Here is a 23,779-nt window from a genome sequence, read left to right as displayed (position 1 = left end):
ACCTAAAATATACTTTCTTTCTAGGAGCTCAGGAGAGCCCCTAGTGTGCATCCAGCTCAGCCGGGCACAAGATTCTAACTGAGGTCTGGAGGAGGGTCATAGTGGGAGGAGCCAGTGCACACCAGGTAGTCCTAAAGCTTTCTTTAGTTGTGCCCAGTCTCCTGCGGAGCCGCTATTCCCCATGGTCCTTACGGAGTCCCAGCATCCACTTAGGACGTCAGAGAAAATGCTAATGCTGCAGAAGGCATCTGAGGGCAAATGACACCTACTGCTGCCATTGGTCACGATGGTTGCCTAAGGCTCCTCAGCAGCACATCACTTATGACTATATTGTTCCCACTCCAGGGAGTTATAAACTATATGCACATGTAGGACTATGTATTTTGCTAGTTTTATTAAAACTGTTCACTTATTTAACCATATGATTCTTCAGTGCATTTTTCTGTACTAAGATTGGCCACCTCCTCTGCGCCGCTGAGGCTAGAAAAATAAGAATTTACTTACCGATAATTCTATTTCTCGTAGTCCGTAGTGGATGCTGGGAACTCCGTAAGGACCATGGGGAATAGCAGCTCCGCAGGAGACTAGGCACATCTAAAGAAAGCTTTAGGATCACCTGGTGTGCACTGGCTCCTCCCCCTATGACCCTCCTCCAAGCCTCAGTTAGGATACTGTGCCCGGACGAGCGTACACAATAAGGAAGGATTTTGAATCCCGGGTAAGACTCATACCAGCCACACCAATCACACTGTACAACTTGTGATCTGAACCCAGTTAACAGCATGATAATAGAGGAGCCTCTAGAAAAGATGGCTCACTACAGCAATAACCCGAATTTTTTTTGGTAACAATAATTATGTACCAGTATTGCAGACAATCCGCACTTGGGATGGGCGCCCAGCATCCACTACGGACTACGAGAAATAGAATTATCGGTAAGTAAATTCTTATTTTCTCTGACGTCCTAGTGGATGCTGGGAACTCCGTAAGGACCATGGGGATTATACCAAAGCTCCCAAACGGGCGGGAGAGTGCGGATGACTCTGCAGCACCCAATGAGAGAACTCCCGGTCCTCCTCAGCCAGGGTATCAAATTTGTAGAATTTTACAAACGTATTTGCTCCTGACCAAGTAACTGCTCGGCAAAGTTGTAAAGCCGAGACCCCTCGGGCAGCTGCCCAAGATGAGCCCACCTTCCTTGTGGAGTGGGCATTTACAGATTTTTTGGCTGTGGCAGGCCTGCCACAGAATGTGCAAGCTGAATTGTACTACAAATCCAACGAGCAATAGTCTGCTTAGAAGCAGGAGCACCCAGCTAGTTGGGTGCATACAGGATAAACAGCGAGTCAGATCTCCTGACTCCAGCCGTCCTGGAAACATATATTTTCCGGGTCCTGACAACGTCTAGCAACTTGGAGTCCTCCAAGTCCCTAGTAGCCGCAGGCACCACAATAGGTTTGGTTCAGGTGAACACTGAAACCACCTTAGGGAGAACCTGAGGACGAGTCCTCAATTCCGCCCTGTCCGAATGGAAAATCAGATAAGGGCTTTTACAGGATAAAGCCACCAATTCTGACACGCGCCTGGCCCAGGCCAGAGCCAACAGCATGACCACTTTTTCTGTGAGATATTTTAACTCCACAGATTTAAGTGGGTCAAACCACCTTGAGATTCCAAAGTACCACTGAAGGCACAAAAGGAGGCTGTATATGCAGTACCCCTTTAACAAACGTCTGAACTTCAGGGACTGAAGCTAGTTCTTTTTTTTTTTTTTTGGAAGAAAATCGACAGAGCCGAAATTTGAACCTTAATGGACCCCAATTTCAGGCCCATAGATACTCCTGTTTTCAGGAAATGTAGGAATCGACCCAGTTGAATTTCCTCCGTCGAGCCTTACTGGCCTCGCACCACGCAACAGATTTTCGCCAAATGCGGTGATAATATTTTGCGGTTACATCCTTCCCGGCCTTGATCAGGATAGGGATGACTTCATCCGGAATGCCTTTTTCCTTCAGGATCCGGCGTTCAACCGCCATGCCGTCAACGCAGCCGCGGCAAGTCTTGGAACAGACAAGGTCCCCGCTGAAGCAGGTCCCTTCTTAGAGGTAGAGGCCACGGATCCTCCGTGAGCATCTCTTGAAGTTCCGGTTACCAAGTCCTTCTTGGCCAATCCGGAGCCACTAATATAGTGCTTACTCCTCTCCATCTTATCAATCTCAGTACCTTGGGTATGAGAGGCAGAGGAGGGAACCCATACACTGATTGGTACACCCACGGTGTTACCAGAGCATCTACAGCTATTGCCTGCGGGTCCCTTGACCTGGCGCAATACCTGTCGAGTTTTTCCCAACGGTTTATAATCATGTGGAAGACTTCTGGGTGAAGTCCCTACTCTCCCGGGTGGAGGTCGTGCTGAGGAAATCTGCTTCCCAGTTGTCCACTCCCGGAATGAAAACTGCTGACAGTGCTATCACATGGTTTTTCGCCCAGCGAAGAATCCTTGCAGCTTCTGCCATTGCCCTCCTGCTTCTTGTGGCACCCTGCCTGTTTACGTGGGTGACTGCCGTAATGTTGTCCGACTGGATCAACACCGGCTGACCTTGAAGCAGAGGTCTTGCTAAGCTTAGAGCATTGTAAATGGCCCTTAGCTTCAGGATATTTATGTGAAGTGATGTCTCCAGGCTTGACTATAAGCCCTGGATATTCCTTCCCTGTGTGACTGCTCCCCAGCCTCGCAGGCTGGCATCCGTGGTCACCAGGACCCAGTCCTGAATGCCGAATCTGCGGCCCTCTAGAAGATGAGCACTCTGCAACCACCACAGGAGGGATACCCTTGTCCCTGGTGACAGGGTTATCCGCTGATGCATCTGAAGATGCGACCTGGACCATTTGTCCAGTAGGTTCCACTGGAAAGTCTTGCGTGGAATCTGCCGAATGGGATTGCTTCGTAGGAAGCCACCATTTTTACCCAGAACCCTTGTGCATTGATGCACTGAGACTTGGTTCGGTTTTAGGAGGTTCCTGACTAGCTCGGATAACTCCCTGGCTTTCTCCTCCGGGAGAAACACCTTCTTTCTGGACTGTGTCCAGGATCATCCCTAGGAACAGAAGACAAGTCGTCGGAACCAGCTGCGCTTTTGGAATATTGAGAATCCAATCGTGCTGCCGCAACACTACCTGAGATAGTGCTACACCGATCTCCAGCTGTTCCCTGGATCTTACCCTTATCAGGGAATCGTCCAAGTAAAGGATAACTAAAATTCCCTTCCTTCGAAGGAATATCATAATTTCGGTCATTACTTCAGTAAAGACCCGGGGTGCCGTGGCCCATCCCTACGGCAGCGTCTGAACTGATAGTGACAGTTCTGTACCATAACCTGAGATACCCTTGGTGAGAAGGGTAAATTTTGACATGAAGGTAAGCATCCTTGATGTCCCGAGACCTCATGTAGTCCCCTTCTTCCAGGTTTGCAATCACTGCTCTGAGTGACTCAATTTTGAATTTGAACCTCTGTATGTAAGTGTTCAAAGATTTTAGATTTTAGATTTTAAAATCGGTCTCACCGAGCCGTCTGGCTTCAGTACCACAATAGTGTGGAATAATACCCCGTTCCCTGTTGCAGGAGGGGTACCTTAATTATCACCAGCTGGGAATACAGCTTGTGAATGGCTTCCAAAACTGCCTCCCTGTCAGCGGGAGACGTCGGTAAAACAGACTTTTGGAAACGGCGAGGGGAATACGTCTCGAATTCCAATTTGTACCCCTGAAAATATTACCTGAAGGATCCAGGGGTCTACTTGCGAGTGAGCCCACTGCGCACTGAAATTCATTGAGAACGGGCCCCCACCGTGCCTGAACTTGTAAAGCCCTAGCGTCATACTGAGGGCTTGGCAGAGGCAGAAAAGGGTTTCTGTTCCTGGGAACTGGCCGATCTCTGCAGCCATTTTCCTCTCCCTCTGTCACGTGCAGAAAAGAGGAACCCTTTTGTCCGCTTGCCAACCAGGACTGCGACTGATAATACAGCGTCTTATTTTGAGAGGCGACCAGGGGTACATCCCCTTTTTTTTGTAAGGCAATACTTCCAAATGCCGTTTGGAATCCGCATCACCTGACCATTTTACTGGTAGAATTGGACAACGCACTTATACTTGATGCCAGTCGGCAAATATTCCGCTGTGCATCATGCATATATAGAAATGCATCTTTTAATTGCTCTATAGGCAATAATATACTGTCCTTATCTAGGATATCAATATTTCCAGTCAGGGAATCCGACCACGCCAACCCAGCACTGCACATCCAGGCTGAGGCGATTGCTGGTCGCAGTATAACACCAGTATGTGTGTAAATACATATTAGGATACCCTCCTGCTTTCTATCAGCAGGATCCTTAAGGGCGGCCATCTCAGGAGAGGATAGAGCCCTTGTTCTTACAAGCGTGTGAGCGCCTTATCCCCCCTAGGGGGTGTTTCCCAACGCACCCTAACCTCTGGCGGGAAAAGGTATACTGCCAATAACTTTTTAGAAATTATCAATTGTTATCGGGGGGAAACCCACGCATCATCACACACCTCATTTTATTTCTCAGATTCAGGAAAACTACAGGAAGTTTTTCCACACCAAACATAATACCCCTTTTTTTGGTGGTATTCATATTATCAGAAAAGTGTAAACATTTTCCATTGCCTCAATCATGCAATGTGTGGCCCTATTGGAAATCACGGTTGTCTCTTCACCGTCGACACAGGAGTCAGTATCCGTGTCGGCGTCTGTATCTGAGGTAACGGGCGCTTTAGAGCCCCTGTATGAGACGTCTGGACATGCACAAGCTGAGTAGCCGGCTGTCTCATGTCAACCACTGTCTTTAATACAAAGTTGACACTGTCACGCAATTTCAACAGTACATCCACTCAGGTGTCGACCCCCTAGGGGGTGACAACACTATTACAGACACTCTACTTCGTCTCCACATCATTTTTCTCCTCATACATGTCGACACAAACGTACCGACACACAGCACACACACAGGGAATGCTCTGATAGAGGACAGGACCCCACTAGCCCTTTGGGGAGACAGAGGGAGAGTTTGCCAGCACACACCAGAGCGCTATATATATACAGGGATAACCTTATATAAGTGTTTTTCCCTTTATAGCTGCTGTATTGTTTATACTGCGCCTAATTTGTGCCCCCCTCTCTTTTTTAACCCCTTTCTGTAGTGTAGTGACTGCAGGGGAGAGCCAGGGAGCTTCCCTCCAACTGAGCTGTGAGGGAAAATGGCGCCAGTGTGCTGAGGAGATAGGCTCCGCCCCTTTCTCGGCGTCCTTATCATCCGTTTTTCTGTATGTTTTGGCAGGGGTTAAATGCATCCATATAGCCCAGGAGTTATATGTGATGCATTTATTTTAGCCATATAAGGTTTTTATCGATTTATTGCGTCTCAGGGCGCTGCCCCCCCAGCGCCCTGCACCCTCAGTGACCGGAGTGTGAAGTGTGCTGAGAGCAATGGCGCACAGCTGCAGTGCTGTGCGCTACCTTATCTGAAGACAGGATCGTCTTCTGCCGCCGATTTTCCGGACCTCTTCTGCCTTCTGGCTCTGTAAGGGGGCCGGCGGCGCGGCTCTGGGACCCATCCAAGCTGGGCCTGTGATCGTCCCTCTGGAGCTAATGTCCAGTAGCCTAAGAAGCCCAATCCACTCTGCACGCAGGTGAGTTCGCTTCTTCTCCCCTTAGTCCCTCGATGCAGTGAGCCTGTTGCCAGAAGGTCTCACTGAAAATAATAAATCTAAACTAAAACTTTCACAAAGAGCTCAGGAGAGCCCCTAGTGTGCACCCTTCTCGTCGGGCACAGAAAATCTAACTGAGGCTTGGAGGAGGGTCATAGGGGGAGGAGCCAGTGCACACCAGGTGATCCTAAAGCTTTCTTTAGATGTGCCCAGTCTCCTGCGGAGCCGCTATTCCCCATGGTCCTTACGGAGTTCCCAGCATCCACTAGGACGTCAGAGAAATATACATTGGAAGATGCAAACACTTGCTTCGGCACTCACAGAATACAGGGACAACATGCCCATGTTTTCGAGTACGCTGCCCAGCACCGCCCCTTTCCCCGCCCTCAAACAGTTGCAGCCTGTCAATCAGGCAGCATCTTAGGGGTGACTGCGTACAACAATGAAAGACCCATTCTGCACATGCGCAGCACAGGTCGTATGCATGTGCAGTCCACCCAGCATCGTAGTTGTACATAGATGTGAGCCCAGGCCTTGTGGAAGAGACTCCCATCGTCTCGAAATGCGTTGACCACTTCAAGGGAAGACCACCCTTACCAGAGACTGTATCAGCTTCAGAGGCCATAGGGAATTCAGAAGATTCCTAATTTCAACAGCTTATTCTCTGCTATTATTTGAAGGGTGATTATCCTGACTCTTGTGGTACAAATATAAGCTCCTCTTTGGGGTTTATGTAACCGCTTGTATTGTATTTTACTGAGATTTAATAAATATATCTATTGAGACCATACATGTTTCTTTCATGACAGCTTATACATATCCTTCAGTGGTAATAATAACAGTTTACTTTAAGGTCTACTGTACATCTTTTCAGCAATAGCTTGCAAAATACTGCTATTGTTCAGCCTTCATAGGCAATTGAAGCACTTTTCACGGTATTCCAGTTACTACCATTCTTCTGCATGTTGGTACAGTAATTTTATTTCAATTGATCGTAAAATATTACATTTTGATGCATTTACTATATATATATATATTTTTTTTTTTTTTTTTGTCTATGTCATGTTTCTGGAACCACTGTATTGAGAATTCCATGTATATTGCCAAAGGGAATTTAATTTTCCATTTCAATTTCAAATTATTTTGAATTTTTTTTATGCCCAAAAGGTTAACTAAAAATTAGCACACCTACATTCAGCGGTGCAAGTGTGCGGGTACGGGTGGGTACGGCGTACCCTTAAGAATTTAGCCGTGGGTACGCCGCTTACCACTGCACCGCCGCTCCCCACCGCACCGCCGCTCCCCGCCGCACCGCCGCTGATGTGAGGGAAGGAGAGCGCAGCCTGCGTCTCTCCTGCCCCTCAGTGTCTTTGTTTAATTCAGTGGCGCCTATGAGCCAATCAGAGCTTGCAGACGCAAACTTTGATTGGCTCACGGATTGGCGCTGAATTGAACTGAGCCACCCACACCCGCCGGACACTGAGGGGAAGGAGAGGCGCAGGCTGTGCTCTCCTCCCCTCACACACACAGGACAGCACAGTAGCAGCGGGGGGGAGAGCTTCGTGTATACCTGGCACTGGGGGCATGTATGGTAGCAAGAGAAAAAGAAGGACCTGGCACCGGTATAAATTGTAATGGAATGGAAAAGAGGCCAAAGTGGACAGATATTGAGAAGGAAAACGCTTTCTCAATTATGGTCCTTATTGGCGGTGCGCCCAGAGCTAGAAAGTATCTGTACATACACACGGAGAGAAAGAAAGCTCTGGTGTGGGCGCACTCTTAGGGGAAAAAAAATCAAAAAAATATATATATATAATTTTTTTGAAAAATGAATAGAAAAAGTTGTAAAAGCAATATTTATTAGCAAATTGATTAAAAGTTATTAGTTATCCCACTATGATCAGAAAGTGTCTAGGTGTTGGTTAATATGAAATTAAATTATTATTTTGTATTATACTTTATTGGAAATAACCAACAGAGGTATAAGACAGCAGGAGACAAAGAGAAAAAGAAAGAAATGTTCTGGTCTCGTTAATCACACAAGATAGATTAGAAGGGTTGCAGACACTGGCTAGTCTAGCAACCGTTTCTCCTGACCAGCACAGAAATTCTGTGTTACTGACAACAGAGAGATCCAATAATATATCTTTGAAAGACCAATACAATGGTCAATGTCGGACAAATTACTGATCACCAGATATACCATCAATCACAAATTGAAATTTAGAGACATATCTGACCATTTTTGGAGCATAATGCAGACATAGCCATGCTGGATGGAAAAGAAGAGCAGAAGGAAAAGGAAAAGCAGAGAGGAGGGGAAAGAAAAAACGGGTACGTTTGGAAAAGACAAGAGAGGGGGTATAGAGGTGAAAAAGTGGTGATCCTGCTGTTGGTGTCCACCCTTCTAATGAAGGGGAATAGTGTCCTTCTCTACAACACCAGGTATTCCCAAAAAGTCTCCTTTGAGGTACTGACCCGGCCCAACGCTGCTTAGCTTCCAAGATCGGACGAGATCGGGCATTAACAGCGTGGTATGATAGTAGAGAGGCTATCTACCAATGAGAGTGCACCTATATAAGAGGAGTGAAGAAGAATGGGGAAAAGGGGGGAAGTGCAGTAATGGTGTGGATCTGCTTTCCTCGTTAGGCGGGGGGACTCATCTACCTGATGGCAAATGATACCCCTGGATCGAGGATGAGAGTCCACAGAAAAAGGCTGGGTCAGTGAAAAGAGGGTCTGGCAGGAGTGGAAAAATGGTAGAATAAAGTAGGTGGAATGATAGAGTTGAGGGTAACGGATAGATTGTCCAAGGGAGGAGGATGGCGTGCCTGTTGTCTCTATATAGGAAAAATTAGCATGCCATGCACAATACACAAAGATTGATGGACGGTTCCTGGGAAACTGGAACCAACTACGTCCTGTGCCTAGGCACTAGGTAGTGTGATGGTGTAAATTCACAGTTTTAGCACAAGGTTAGCATGTTGTCTGAAGCATATACAGATAAATTACTAAGTCATATAATTAGATGTCAGATAGGCCACAGACTATGCGGTAGGTGGAGAACCACCAAATTGGAATTACTACGTCTCTATACCATGATTGTGATTAACATCTATGAGGTAAAAGACAAACAGGTTTGATACTCATGATAGGTGTAAATCCAACTCCAGGAACCTCTGGTAATCAGTGAATATGTCTGAAGGAATCTCCTGCTGGGATCCTGTGAAAACGCGTTTCACCCGCTGGGCTTGTTCACTTCCAGGATCTCGAAGCGGGTACGGGTGGGTACGGCGTACCCTTAAGAATTTAGCCGTGGGTACGCCGCTTACCACTGCACCGCCGCTCCCCACCGCACCGCCGCTCCCCGCCGCACCGCCGCTGATGTGAGGGAAGGAGAGCGCAGCCTGCGTCTCTCCTGCCCCTCAGTGTCTTTGTTTAATTCAGTGGCGCCTATGAGCCAATCAGAGCTTGCAGACGCAAACTTTGATTGGCTCACGGATTGGCGCTGAATTGAACTGAGCCACCCACACCCGCCGGACACTGAGGGGAAGGAGAGGCGCAGGCTGTGCTCTCCTCCCCTCACACACACAGGACAGCACAGTAGCAGCGGGGGGGAGAGCTTCGTGTATACCTGGCACTGGGGGCATGTATACCTGGCACTGGGTAACTGGCACTGGGGGGACATGTGTATCTGGCACTGGGGGCATATCTGGCACTGTGGATGCATTTCTGTATCTGGCACTGGGGGGCAATGTATATCTGACACAGTGGGGGCATTTGTGTATCTGGCACTGTGGGGCAATGTGTATCTGGCACTGTGGGGCAATGTATATCTGGCACTGTGGGAGCATTTGTGTATCTGGCACTGTGGGGCAATGTGTATCTGGCACTGTGAGGCAATGTATATCTGGCACTCTGGGGGCATTTGTGTATCTGGCACAGTGAGGCAATGTGTATCTGGCACTGTGGGGCAATGTATATCTGGCACTGTGGGGCAATATATATCTGTCACTATTGGGGTCATATGTGTATCTGCCCCTCCCCCATATGTGTATCACGCCCCCATTTTCATTGGCCACGCCCCATGTGGCATTTTGCCACACCCATTTTTTGGCGCGCGCACACAGTACCTGTAAGACATTTTTTCTACTTGCACCACTGCCTACATTACATATATTCTATCATTGGGGTGTTGGGTAACCCTTTGTGTTCTAATAGGCTGCTTACACCTAGCCAAGCAACACTGTTTTATTCCCTACACTGTATATCATTCATGTTTTATTTTAGTTGTGCTTTGCACAAATATCTAATTTATGTATGTTCTCACTGAGTTAAAACTGACTACAGTGTAACCTGTACAGTGGTATTGCTACAGCTACCTATCTGCTACTAATTCCTCTCCCTGTGCAGACCTAATATCCAAGTGGTCTTCCCTATTGCACTTTTGGGCTCCTTTTTTATCACCACTATTCACCAATAAAATATCGCCAGAAGAGCTGATACTCGCTGGCAGTGGTAAGAGTATTGTTAACACTGTAATAAAAGTATTCTTACCACTTCGCCACCCAGTTCTGGAAACCTCTGTGCATGTATGTCCTGGCAACCGCTTCATGTATTTGTGGTGTAATGGAGGAAGGGACTTGAACATCACTTATAATATATTAATTATAAATAACAGGGGGGAAAAACTACAGAAAGTATGTAAAACACAGAACAATTTCAAAATATATATTTTTTAAATTGAAATAATAAAGCATTTTTTTTTCTGGTAAGGATCCTCCACTGTAACCATATTGAGCCAAGACAGTTGCAGTCCTTTTTAAACATACTTTACGGAAGGGAGAGTATGTAATGCTATCGTCAGGTATTATTACCAGCCAGAGGGCTTTAGTAGATTGGGTGTTTTCCTGGAGAAATGGGTTATTCTCCATTTAATTTCATGAAATACAGTAGTGACAACAGATTCCTTTACTCCTCAGTAGTTGATATTTTAGTGCTATCACCTTCAGGTGCACTCCAGGTAGGAACATGTGACATCTGATATACACTGCCCCAATGTTCCGTTACAGTCATGACTCATTTAAAGACAAAATGAGGATCCAACAAAGAGTATTTTAGGAAAGACATGGAGGAGATCAAATTAATGAAGGAAAAGTGATAATTGGTTGAATTGATGTTTTTGCGTTGTCCAGTACGTACAGTTCTAGTCCACACAACTGCAAATGGTCATGCTAAGAATCTACACAGAGGCACTTCCAATTACGAGACAGGGAAGTGTACCTGTGAATCTGCGCACTGATAAAATTGGCAAGTATGCTTCAAACTTTTGCAATAGGTAGTCACATTTTTGCAGTTATTAAATGACCTGTTAGGACTTGGGGTGTCTTTATATTTTACACCATACAATATCAATTTTAGATTGTTTCATTATAATTTCACAATAGTAACTGTCAAAAAAACCCTAAACTGGATGAAATCTAAATAAATAAAACCACAAAATGAAGATTTGTCAAAGGGTTTCTTTGTTTCTCTTGATGACAGTGTGGAATGTAACTACTGGAAAATGCCTGCGGACATTTAAACACAAAGACGCTGTTCTGGCTGTAAAACTGAAGGAGAAGTTAGTGGTGAGCGGCTGTGAGAAAGGTCTTGTCAAAGTCTGGCACCTAGAATCTGCAGTTGTGATCAAGGTAACCAAGGGAATGGATTGTTTTGTAATTTTGCTTTACATTTGTAGATTCTACTAGAAACATTAGTTTTTGAATAATATGACAAATGTAGACTGAGTTTGTAGGAAACCATTATAAGGATCAGGCAAGCATAGTAGGTGCTGTCTTGCCTTTAGCAAAATCTACCTAATTAGAACAGTGACTGCAGTTTCTGTATTATAGTGGCGGCACCTTGTGTTTGTTTCTGACTAGCGTACTAAGGGTATAATTTAGGTTTGTAAGCACAGCAAAAAAGCACACAACTGGGCAAAACCATGTTGCACTGCAGGTGCAGAGAGATTTAGATGGGGGTGTGGCCTTGGCTCACGGGGGTCTGCCACAAGTCACAGGGGGCATGGACTTGGCAGCACGCTCTGTCTTTCTAATGGCCGAGAAGAGCGCCCGGGAGGCAGAGCTGCTCGGCCAGCACATCTCTGTGTGTGGCCAGACTGGTCAGACTGTGGCAGATGGTCAGCCCGGCCCCGGATGTCACTCTTCATTGTGTCATGGCAGAAAAAGGTTTGAGAACCACTGCTCCAGAGGGCAGATATGTGATTTTTAACCAGTTGCTTTTTCATTTGTCACATTAGCAAAAGATATCCTAGACATATGAAAGTTGTAATGTGTTGGTGTGAGGCATGAGGTTACAGGATAGAGAATCTTTAAGAGACAAGCCTGGCTTAATTTAGAAGTTAAAATACTAGCAAAAATTGAGGCCAACAGAGTACAATCCATTCTTCCGGTTCTTTTGACTCTTCATAAATTCGGCTTTGTGAAATGCCGCCATTCAGTTAAAGGTATTCAATCACAGCAGCCGGTCAGGTCTGAACTGCACATGCGCCGCAGTGCGCAGGCGCATGCCAGACAGCCGACAGCCGTCTCAGCCCTGCGTTCACCCTGTCTGATTGACAGGCAGAGGCAGTCATATGATTAAATGAACAATGGGGGTCATTCCGAGTTGTTCGCTCGTTATTTTTTTCTCGCAACGGAGCGATTAGTCGCTAATGCGCATGCGCAATGTCAGCAGTGCGACTGCGCCAAGTAAATTTGCTATGCAGTTAGGAATTTTACTCACTGCATTACGAGGTTTTTTCTTCGTTCTGGTGATCGTAATGTGATTGACAGGAAGTGGGTGTTTCTGGGCGGAAACTGGCCGTTTTATGGGAGTGTGTGAAAAAACGCTACCGTTTCTGGGAAAAACGCGGGAGTGGCTGGAGAAACGAAGGAGTGTCTGGGCGAACGCTGGGTGTGTTTGTGACGTCAAACCAGGAACGACAAGCACAGAACTGATCGCACTGGCAGAGTAAGTCTCGAGCTACTCAGAAACTGCACAGAGAAGTCTTTTCGCAATATTGCGAATCTTTCGTTCGCAATTTTACTATGCTAAGATTCACTCCCAGTAGGCGGCGGCTTAGCGTGTGCAAAGCTGCTAAAAGCAGCTTGCGAGCGAACAACTCGGAATGACCCCCAATGTGCTTCACCTGTGCTACCAAACAGTTAAGCAGCTAGAAGCACTGATGGAGTTCACCCTTTATACACTCCTAAAGCACATATGAGAAATAAAAATATACAGGGTTCTCAGCGCTGTGTCAGAAAAACATCCAGGTGACCATATGAAGAACTGCAATCACAGGTGCCCAAATGGTAACTTTTGGAAAGAAACTTACATTCGGGTTCTCACCCGTAGACCCTAAGCAGTTTCTTTAACAGCCTGAGTGATAGAGGTGTGTGAGGTGAATGCAGGCAGACACGCCAGTAGGAAATACACTTACATTAGTGTTCAGTCCCGCATTCCCATAATGGTTTCTTTTAGATGACTCCAGAAGATCTCCACACCATGGCCCTCATTCCGAGTCGTTCGCTCGGTATTTTTCATCGCATCGCAATGAAAATCCGCTTAGTACGCATGCGCAATATTCGCACTGCGACTGCGCCAAGTAATTTAACAATGAAGATAGTATTTTTACTCACGGCTTTTTCATCGCTCCGGCGATCGTAATGTGATTGACAGGAAATGGGTGTTACTGGGCGGAAACACGGCGTTTTATGGGCGTGTGGTTGAAAACGCTACCGTTTCCGGAAAAAACGCAGGAGTGGCTGGAGAAACGGGGGAGTGTCTGGGCGAACGCTGGGTGTGTTTGTGACGTCAAACCAGGAACGACAAGCACTGAACTGATCGCACAGGCAGAGTAAGGTTGAAGTTACTCAGAAACTGCTCAGTAGTTTGTAATCGCAATATTGCGATTACATCGGTCGCAATTTTAAGAAGCTAAGATACACTCCCAGTAGGCGTAGGCTTAGCGTGTGTAACTCTGCTAAATTCGCCTTGCGACCGATCAACTCGGAATGAGGGCCCATATCAATTCCCAAAAAGGATTTTTTAATATATTCACAAAGATGAAGGATAACAAGATCAGATGTCCGGATACTCATAAGCCGTATACAGGAGCGCTCCGATATGGTCCGGCTGCAGACACAGACCACGATAGAACAGCGGCAGAGGTCCCTGATGTTCCCTGGCTTCTCCAGTCCCCGTCCAGTCTGGGGCGGTGATCGCCGCAGAGGCGGCCGCTGGGCGGGAGGGGGCGGTCCTGCGGCATTTGGGCGCCATTTAGGGGGCGCGGTCTGGGCAATGCAAGCATGCCCGGACCGTGCGGGGGGCAAGCCGTGGTAGCTGCGTGACGTCACACGCAATCGCTGCAACACTCACAGCGACGAGTAGCTCCTTGCCAGTGTGCAGGAGCTGCGCTGGTAGGGAGCTACTTCTAAACTACAAAAGGTCTGAATTAGGCCCATTGTTGCTACAGTAGTTTCCTCTCATGACCCATCCTCTTCGAATCTCTTAGCATTGATACTCATAAGGCCTTTGATACCGTCCTTTTGTCGCACCTTTACGAAATTCTTTCATGACGATCATTTGGTCAAGACTTCATTGGTTTGGTCCACTATTTTTATAACCCGGCAGGGATGTCCTTTGGCCCCCCTCCTTTTTAACTTATCATCGGACCCACTTCTGTGAATAATCCAACAAGCGCCCAACATTCACAGCATATAGGGACAGGATCAAGGGATATTAAGGTTACAGGATTATTCCACACCAAATCAACACAGATTTCAGACTGACCGTTTCAGATTGTTATGAAATTTGGTATTATAAATGCTGCCATGGGTGTAAAGAAACCCCCCAAATCTTAGGCTGATATGTTCAACGGCTTTGAAGTTATATGCCTTTAAAGCTGCAATTTTTTCACGAAAAATGTGCTATTAACGTTTTTCTCTATGCCCTCCCTCACAGCTCAATTTAGAAAAATGTGCCCACAGGAGAGGATGCACACTCTGGAGCTCCAGAGAGTTTTTCTTCAGTTTATTTTCTATTTTGTTATTTTCAGGTAAGCTGTTGGGCAACAGCTTACCTGCATCGTGGGACACTGGGGGGAGGGACCGACACCGGCCTCCTGGAGGTGCTGAGTCGGATCCCGCTGACAGGACAACAGTCCTGAGGGTCCGTGTACTGCAGGCATTGCGCACTCGCACACACACCCACAGCACACCGCACACCCCCAGTACGGAGCCTGAAGGTCGACAGAGTGGTGAGTGACAACCGGGTCCCCGCTTGTGGGGGCCCTGGTTCTTTGTGCGGTGTGATCGCGGGGCGGGCATACGGACTCTCCTTGGGGTGATCCCATAGCCCCCCGCGTAGACTGGTCAGCGATAGTGAAATTGGGTGTCAGTACCTTAATTTTAATTTACACTGTTGTGGACATTTGCCACTATAAATATATGTATAGCTCCAGCGCCATTGCAGGGGGCTGAGCTTCCTCAGAGTGGGACCAGCGGCTCCCTGGCGCCATTAACCGCACTCACAGCGCTGCTGCAGGACTGCCAGCTCCTCCAAGTGATACTCCACGGCCAGACACTGGTACAGGGGTGTAGTTAAGGGGGAGAGCCAGCTGTGGGATCCTTGTATTAGGCTCCTCACGCAGTGTACACTACATTGCCTCTCTCCTAGCAGTTCAATTGTTAGTATCAGGATGTGTGCTGGTTCCTCCTCTCTGAGTCTCTCCACACATACTGGGCTAGGCAGGCTTGCTTGTACCCTGTGTCTCTGTGTATGTGTGTGTATGTAAATGTCCTCTGTCAGCATGGTGAAAAAAGTTGTGTGTGCTGTTTGTCACACCAGGTTTTCCCCCTCTTCTGCGGATTCTCTCATGTGTGAACAATGCAGTCAGCCCTCACAAACTAGTGGGGCTTCTGGGGGTGAATTGCAGGAGCCTCCTTGGCTCAGTTCAATTAAAACTATGATAGCTGACATGTCAAATTAATTACTGCCAGGCAGGAAAGGCAGCAGTTACAACAGTCTATGGCTGCTCTGACAAATGATAGGGCAGACTGCAGACGGGGGAGGAGCTGGAACCAAATACTGAGTTAGATGATTCCTCTACTGCACAGGGGGTGGAATCCCTTATAATTGCAATAAGAGATGTCTTAAATATTCCTGGTGATGAATCTGATGTGCAGCAATCCTTTTACTCTGCGCAGAAAAAGGTACAGGTCACATTTCCTGACTCAAAGGAACTGGATGACCTTTTCAGGGAGCCATGGGTCACTCCTGATAAGAAATTCTTAGTGTCAAAAAAATGGATGGCCGCTTCTCCATTTGCTCAGGAAGGGCGTAATGTATGGGAAATTTCCCCGGCAGTGGACGCCTCAGTGTCACGCCTGTCATAAAACTTAGTTATGCCGGTTCCAGGGTCCACAGCCTTAAATGAACCTGCAGATCAGTAAATAAAATCTATATATGTTGTCGCGGGGGCATCCCAAAGGCCTGTTATTGCGGGATGTTGGGTGACACACGCCATACACACTTGGGCTGGTAACATTCAGAAGGGCCTCACTGGGGATAAATCCCTGGCCGACTTGGTGTAGCTGGTTCAGCATATTCAGGATTCTGCCCGCTTCCTCTGTGATACCATCAAAGAATCGGTGTTATTAATGCCCATACCTCTACCATGGCAGTCTCTGCAAGCAGAGCGTTGTGGTTACGCCAGTGGGTGGCGGATGCTGAGTCTAAAAAGAGTGTGGAAGCCTTACCCTTCACAGGTGATTGGCTGTTTGGAGGTGAGTTAGACAATTGGATTTCGAAGGCGACTGCTGGAAAGTCCACGTACCTCCCTTTTGCTGGTCCGCCAGCTAGACGCTCTTACACTGGACCTTCTCTGCAGTCCTTTGGAACAGCGCGCTTTTAGGGTAAAACCAGAGGTGCCTCAAATGCGACACGAGGTTCCAGAGGTAAGTCACGTAAGCCTACTACCACAGGAGCTCAGTACCAGAGCGTCAGCTCTGGCTCCTCAAAACCCTCAGCATGACGGTGTCCCCCTGCTTCAGGGGGAGCTCATCTGAGATTCTTCAGTTCCATTTGGAACAGCTCCTGCCAGGACGCCTGGGTGAAAGACCTGATCATCCAGGGTTACAAATTTGAGTTCCACAGTTCTCCGCCTCAAAGGTTTTTGAAATCGGGTTTACCGGCTTCAGAAACCATGTGCCTCACCCTACGGGAGGCCATTCAAAAGTTAGTCCAGACCCAGGTCATTGTTCCTGTGCCACTTTAGCAACAGGACGAAGGATACTATTTCAGCCTTTTTGTGGTACCAAAACCGGACGGTTTAGGGAGTCCCATTTTGAACCTTAAATCGTTAAACCCATATCTGCAGGTTTTCCGGTTCAAAATGGAGTCTCTGAGAGCAGTGATCTCAGGTCTGGAGAAGGGGGAGTTCTTGGTCTCTCTGGACATAAAGGACACCTGCCTCCATGTCCCAATATGGCCACCTCATCAGGCCTACCTCAGGTTTGCTCTGATGGAGGAACACTATCAGTTCTAGGCGCTGCCCTTTGGCCTATCCACAGCTGCCCCAAGGGTTTTCACCAAGGTGATGGCGGAAATTATGTTACAACTCAGGATTCAGGGGGTGAATATTGTCCCCTACCTGGACGATCTGCTTATAAAAGCAAAGTCAAAAGAACTACTGCTGGACAGCATCTGCCGCACAACATCCCTGTTGTCACACCACGGTTGGATTCTGAACTTTCAGAATCCCACCTGGAGCCCACCCAATGCCTCCAGTTCCTCGGGATGATCCTGGACACGGTGGCTCAAAAAGTCTTCCTTCCAGCAGACAAGGCGAAGGCGCTTCAGGAGTTGGTTCGAGCGGTTCTACAAACACACAGGGTCTCGGTACATCTTTGCACCCATCTGTTGGGAAAGATGGTGGCCTCCTTTGGGGCCATTCAATTTGGCAGATTCCATGCAAGGACTTTCCAACTGGATCTCCTGAAGAAGTGGTCGGGTTCGCATCTGCAGAAGCACCAGGTCATTCGTCTGTCACCACAGGCCAGGATTTTTCTTCTGTTGTGGTTGCAGCCCTCCAACCTATTGGCGAGGCGGAGCTTCGGGATCCAGGATTGGATTCTTGTGACCACGGAAGCCAGCATTCGGGGCAGGGGTGCTGTTACCCAAGGGGCACAGTTCCAGGGCAGGTAGTCAAGCCTCGAGGCCTGCCTTCCGATAAACATACTGGAACACTGAGCGATATACAATGCTCTGCTGCAGGGGGTTCATCTGCTCCACAGTCAAGCCATTCAGGTTCAGTCAGACAATGCCACAGCAGTGGCATTCGTCAATCGACAAGGAGCCTGCATGCGGGAGGTATCCAAGATACTTCTCTGGGTCGAAAGGAATGAGAAAGCGGTGTCGGACATTTTTATTCCAGGAGTGGACATCTGGAAGGCGGACTTCCTCAGTCGTCATGACCTTCACCCAGAAGAGTGGGGTCTCCATCTGCAGGTGTTTCGCGGGCGGTGAAGGGGGTGTGTGGGGGTGCAGTGAATGGGGCCCGGAGATAATAAGAGTGGGGGAGGGGCGGGTAATGCTTCTCCTGCTTCTCCTCCTGGAAGCAGCTAAGCTGTTGTCCTCCCTTTGGCAATGGCTCTCCCGGAGACTCGATCAGCAGCCAAGCAACCAGTCACTATTGTTAGCGCCGGTGTCCCAACGCGCCGCATTACAGGGAAGAAGATGCACTCAATAAACTACAGCTCCCAGGAGTCCTTAGCGCCGGAATTCTTTGGCGCTAAGGGATGCAGGGAGGTGTAGTTTATTTAGTGCGTCTACTTCCCTGTAATGCGGCGCATTAGGACACCAGCGCTAACAATAGTGACTGGCTGGCAGAACTGACTGACTCGCTGAGTCAATGTAAAAGGTGAGAGTGCTGTGCAGTGTCAGTGACACTGCACACCCACTGCACAGCACTGTCACCTTTTACATTGATTCAGCGTCCAGACATTACCCTCCGCGATATCACCCACTCTATCCATTTCATTAGCCATCTCAGGTGTTCCAGGCCGGCAGCCCAGGTGCTGTGTTGCGGAGTCAGGGCCTCTGGAGATCTGGGCGCGGCTGTGGCAGGGAGGCACTTCTTTGACATCACGCGCATAGGAGGCTCCAGGGCTCAGAGAGTATGCGGCGCAGGGAGGGCTATGAAAGCCTTCTGCTGCATCGCTTTCAGACACATCTATGCCGGTGGCCGCAGCAGCTTTTGTTCCACCTGCGCCGCGGCTAGGGAGTGGGGATTGTTGTTGCCGGAGGGGGCAGGCGGACTGGCAGCAGGACATAGGACGCTGCAGTAAAAGGATTTTTTCCCCCCTATCTACAGCGCAGAGACTTGCTGCAGATGCAGTGGCACACCCTCCAGCTGTACCTTTTTGGCAGGAACAGTACCTTTTTTTTATGGTCTGTACCACTTTTTGGCTCTCCAAACTTCCATTGAAAGTATAGGAAAAGGGGCGTGGTCACACCACTGTACCCGCTGCCACACCCCCTTTTCAAATTTGTAGCAATTTTTATCTGTAAATTGTTGGAGGATATGTTGCTGCAGATGCAGTGGGCCTATTTTGGGGTGTGGACCTGGAGCTGCAGCTCCATCAGCCCCATTGTTAATCCTGCAAATAAGACAGCGCTGACTGAGATGATTTTGTATAATTAATTTGTATTATTATTTAATATTTAAAACTACAGTAAAAACACATAAAATAAATGAATGTATCACTGCACTGATGGGCTCATAGTCACCATTCATAGGATGTTGTTCACTTGCTGCTTGGTTTAATGTCCCTGAAGGGTCCGCACATTCGAATGTCCCTTATCCTGGGGTTGTAGAGGAAGAAGAGGAGGCAAGAAAGAAACATTCAAGAGATTGAAAGCACTTAAGAGAAAAAACCAAGGAAAAAACATATTCAACTTATCATCAAAAAAACTATCAGAAAGTGAGATACAAATATTAGCTAAAGGATTCAAATTTTCCCCCACAGCACCACCAAATATTTTTGATTTATTTGTAGAATTAAATCGGTTCGTGAGAACCTTATGCCGTAAAAAGTATTTTGCAAAACAAAATCTAGTAAAAAATGGAGAAGAAGCATACCCCATATTATTAGATACAGGAGACACAGCGGCTATACAGATACTCACTGAACTTCTAGAGGAGAATCCAGAAAAATCTTCCCCTGAAAAGATTTTTGACATTAAAGGAGAACGGAAACTCCTTAAAAATAAATCAGATTTTTATCCGATTAAATCTAAGGGTGTAAGCATAGAAAGTTTTTATAAAACTACACTAGATGATTTTAAGACACTATGTGCAGATAATACTAAAATCATAAGGAAAAAGCAAAATATAAATAAATGGGAAAAGAAAGCTTTAAGAAAACTCACCAGAGATAGTTCGATCATTATTAAGGCTGCTGATAAGGGGGGGGGTCTCATTATACAAGACAGGGCAGATTATATAAAAGAAGCGGAGAGACAGTTGGGAGATAAAACTTTTTATTCAACATTGTCAACCGATCCAACAGAGAAATACTTAATAGAACTCCAATACTTACTTTCAGCTGCAGTTGAGGATCATGTTATCACTAAAGAAGAACATCAGTTCCTTTTCTGTTCTCATCCAATTGTACCCACCTATTATCACCTCCCAAAGATACACAAGTCCCTCACTTCACCTCCTGGGCGTCCTATTATTTCTGGTATTGGTTCCCTCACGTCTAATTTATCCCACTATGTTGATTCACATTTACAACCACGTGTTTCTACCTTGAGGTCTCACATCAAAGATACCACACATTTTTTAAACATGATAAAAACAATAAAATGGAAGGACTCTTATGCGTTCTTAACCTTAGACGTACAGAGTCTTTACTCAAATATTCCTCACGATACCGGTATACAAACGATCGCTAATAGATTGGAAAAAGATGGAGACCTCAGGGAGAAACACAAACAGTTTATTTTGGATTCCATTTCTTTTATCTTAAAGCACAATTATTTTTTATTCCTGGACACCTTTTATCTTCAGGTGATGGGCACAGCCATGGGGACCAGGTTCGCGCCGAGTTACGCCAATCTCTACATGGGCGAGGTCGAGGACCAGCTCGTGTGGGGTGGCGGGTTCGGCGCGCACCTGGTCCTCTATGGGCGATATATAGATGATTTATTTATTATTTGGGATGGGGATTCCACGTCAGCACTTTCATTTGTCACGCACCTTAATAAAAATCCATATAATCTCACTTTTACTCACTCCTTTAACACCTCTTGTATCAATTTCTTAGATGTTTCATTAGAAGTGATAAATAATGAAATAGTTACAAATAACTATGTAAAAGAGACTGGCACTAGTGCCTACCTACACTTTAATAGTGCACACCACTCAGTATGGAAAAAAGGTATCCCTAAGAGTCAATTATTACGCATCAGAAGAAACTGTTCCACTACGGCCTCATTTGACTCTCAAGCAAAAACCATGATAGACTCCTTTACGGATAGGGGGTACCCAAGCCATATATTAGAAAAAGCCTTGAATGAAGTAAGAAATATCGAAAGAGACCAACTCTTAAATCCATCTAAAGATAATTCTAAAAATAAAAACAAAAATACTATAGAAGAGAACCCGCCCTCAGATATATCATTCATCTCAACTTATAATAATTGCCATGGAGAAATAAGAGAAATTATATCAAAAAATTACAATATACTAAAACAAGATAATATATTAGTAAATATTCTCCCAAAGGCACCAAATTTTATCTTTCGTAAGAATAAATCTCTTAAAAATCTGTTGGCCCCTAGCCACCTCAAAAGAATCGAAGAGAAGAATAATCCCAAAAGAGACATAGAAAGAGTAGACTGGCTCACACAGCTGGGAAATAAAACCAAAGGATTCTTCAAATGTGGCAGGAATAGATGCTTAACCTGTAACTTTATAGCCGACCGCACCACAATGGTTAACATAGATGAGAAAGAGAAACCATATGAGATAAAAACATATATGAATTGCAATACATCTTATGTAATCTATATGTTGACCTGCGGTTGTAATTTAAAATATATTGGTAGGACTACACGCCCTCTAAAAGTAAGATTCCTCGAACACCGCAGAAATATTCTAAAAAAAGTGTTAACACATAGTGTATCAAAACACTATGTGGATTTCCATTAAGGAAACCCCAAATGTTTAAAGGTGACAGGCTTAGAATTTATTAATAAGACAATAAGAGGTGGAGATCGATATAAAACCCTTTGTAAGCAAGAAGTATTCTGGATGCTCAAAATGAACAGCATCTTTCCCGCAGGTTTAAATGAATCAGTAGAGCTTAATTGTGTGATTTAAACTCAAAATCCCCGTCTGATATACAACTAACCCCATGATTCTTTCCTATCAATTTCTCTTTCTGACCCTCCTAAGTCCTACCCTATGTTCCTACGGTAATATTGAATATTATAGACATGACAGTGGAATGAATTGTCATATTTATAAAATTGTCTTCCCAACATTATAATTATAATAACCATTTCCCTATGCCAATCAAAAAATCATATATTAAATTCTAATTAAATATGTTTCGATTGAAATATGCTATGTATATACATATTTAATCAATCAGTATATAAAAACATCTGTACTTTGTTTATACTAATGATAAACCATTGGAAGATCGATAAGATAATTCTTTATATAATTACACAATGTGACTGCTTAGATAAGATTGCTCTCTCATATCTCATGGAATGAGACTTTTTCTATATTGTTTCTGTTAAAATAATTAATCCTAATTATGTTATAAATAAGATCAGTATGAAGAAATATCTCGTACTATATGCTCCGTAGGTGTTGATCACGCGAAAGTGTGTATATAATATAATTGGAAGAGAGAAGGTATACTCTACATAGTAATCTATGCGGGTCACGGACCAGAAATAAGTTAATATATTATGCGCTCCACGGAGCGCCGATCACGTGACCTATACAAACTTTATGATTGGAGGGGAGACGGACTCTATCCCCATAGCAACTTGTATACTCTACATAGTAATCTATGCGGGCCACGGACCAGACATAAGTTAATATATTATGCGCTCCACGGAGCGCCGATCACGTGACCTATACACACTTTATGATTGGAGGGGAGACGGACTCTATCCCCATAGCAACCTGTGTACGTCACGAACGGAAACGGAACCCAGCCCGAGACACATAAACAAAGAAGCCCGGTCTCCTTAGTGACGAATGCGGGTCACGGGCCGGAAGTCCAGGAGTCCGCGTGCGTTCCAGCACGAGCGGACTGATTTAAACATAGATTCTTAATGAATAAAGCATTTTAGTTTATGAATTATATTTAATTTCCTTCATTGCCTTGAGTCTATCCACACATAATGATGTTTTTAACTATTTTTAAATATGTGATGAGATGATTTGTTCTATCAGCTGTAATGAATAGGGTAATTAACTTAGGTATAAATACACTGCCAGCAAGGACTAAGTCACCTTTGATAAAACAGCAGGTAGCTGTGAAACGCGTCAGGTGTGAGCCTGTGTCACCTTCACCGGATATTTACCGCCGCTTGGACCCCTAAGGACTCCGCAAAATAGCGCTATTTGCACCCTATCCACTAACAAAGACCGAATACCAAGACCACCACGCAATACTAGTGAGGACTTCCCCGTTGTATTGCCACACTACTGGGACAGCTATTCCTCCAGCGTTGTTTTGTACAAATCTTTCGGCACGGGGACTGTGCTACAACCCCAGGATAAGGGACATTCGAATGTGCGGACCCTTCAGGGACATTAAACCAAGCAGCAAGTGAACAACATCCTATGAATGGTGACTATGAGCCCATCAGTGCAGTGATACATTCATTTATTTTATGTGTTTTTACTGTAGTTTTAAATATTAAATAATAATACAAATTAATTATACAAAATCATCTCAGTCAGCGCTGTCTTATT

General features: G+C 45.8%; 1 protein-coding gene and 1 pseudogene across 1 annotated transcript in view; one reads left to right on the top strand and one right to left on the bottom strand.

Annotated features, from left to right (window-relative positions):
* Positions 1 to 23,779, top strand: part of FBXW10B (F-box and WD repeat domain containing 10B) — a 107,858-nt gene that overhangs the window by 71,359 nt on the left and 12,720 nt on the right. The window contains exon 8 of the mRNA XM_063961026.1: positions 11,272 to 11,420. Within this exon, the coding sequence (XP_063817096.1) occupies positions 11,272 to 11,420 (149 nt within the window). The remainder of the gene's footprint in view (positions 1 to 11,271; positions 11,421 to 23,779) is intronic.
* On the bottom strand, positions 8,158 to 8,275 carry LOC134892780 (5S ribosomal RNA; annotated as a pseudogene).

Source organism: Pseudophryne corroboree, chromosome 3 (genome assembly GCF_028390025.1).
Source record: "Pseudophryne corroboree isolate aPseCor3 chromosome 3, aPseCor3.hap2, whole genome shotgun sequence".
In the NCBI taxonomy this organism is placed as follows: domain Eukaryota; kingdom Metazoa; phylum Chordata; class Amphibia; order Anura; family Myobatrachidae; genus Pseudophryne; species Pseudophryne corroboree.
This window is presented reverse-complemented; position numbering and strand designations above follow the sequence as displayed.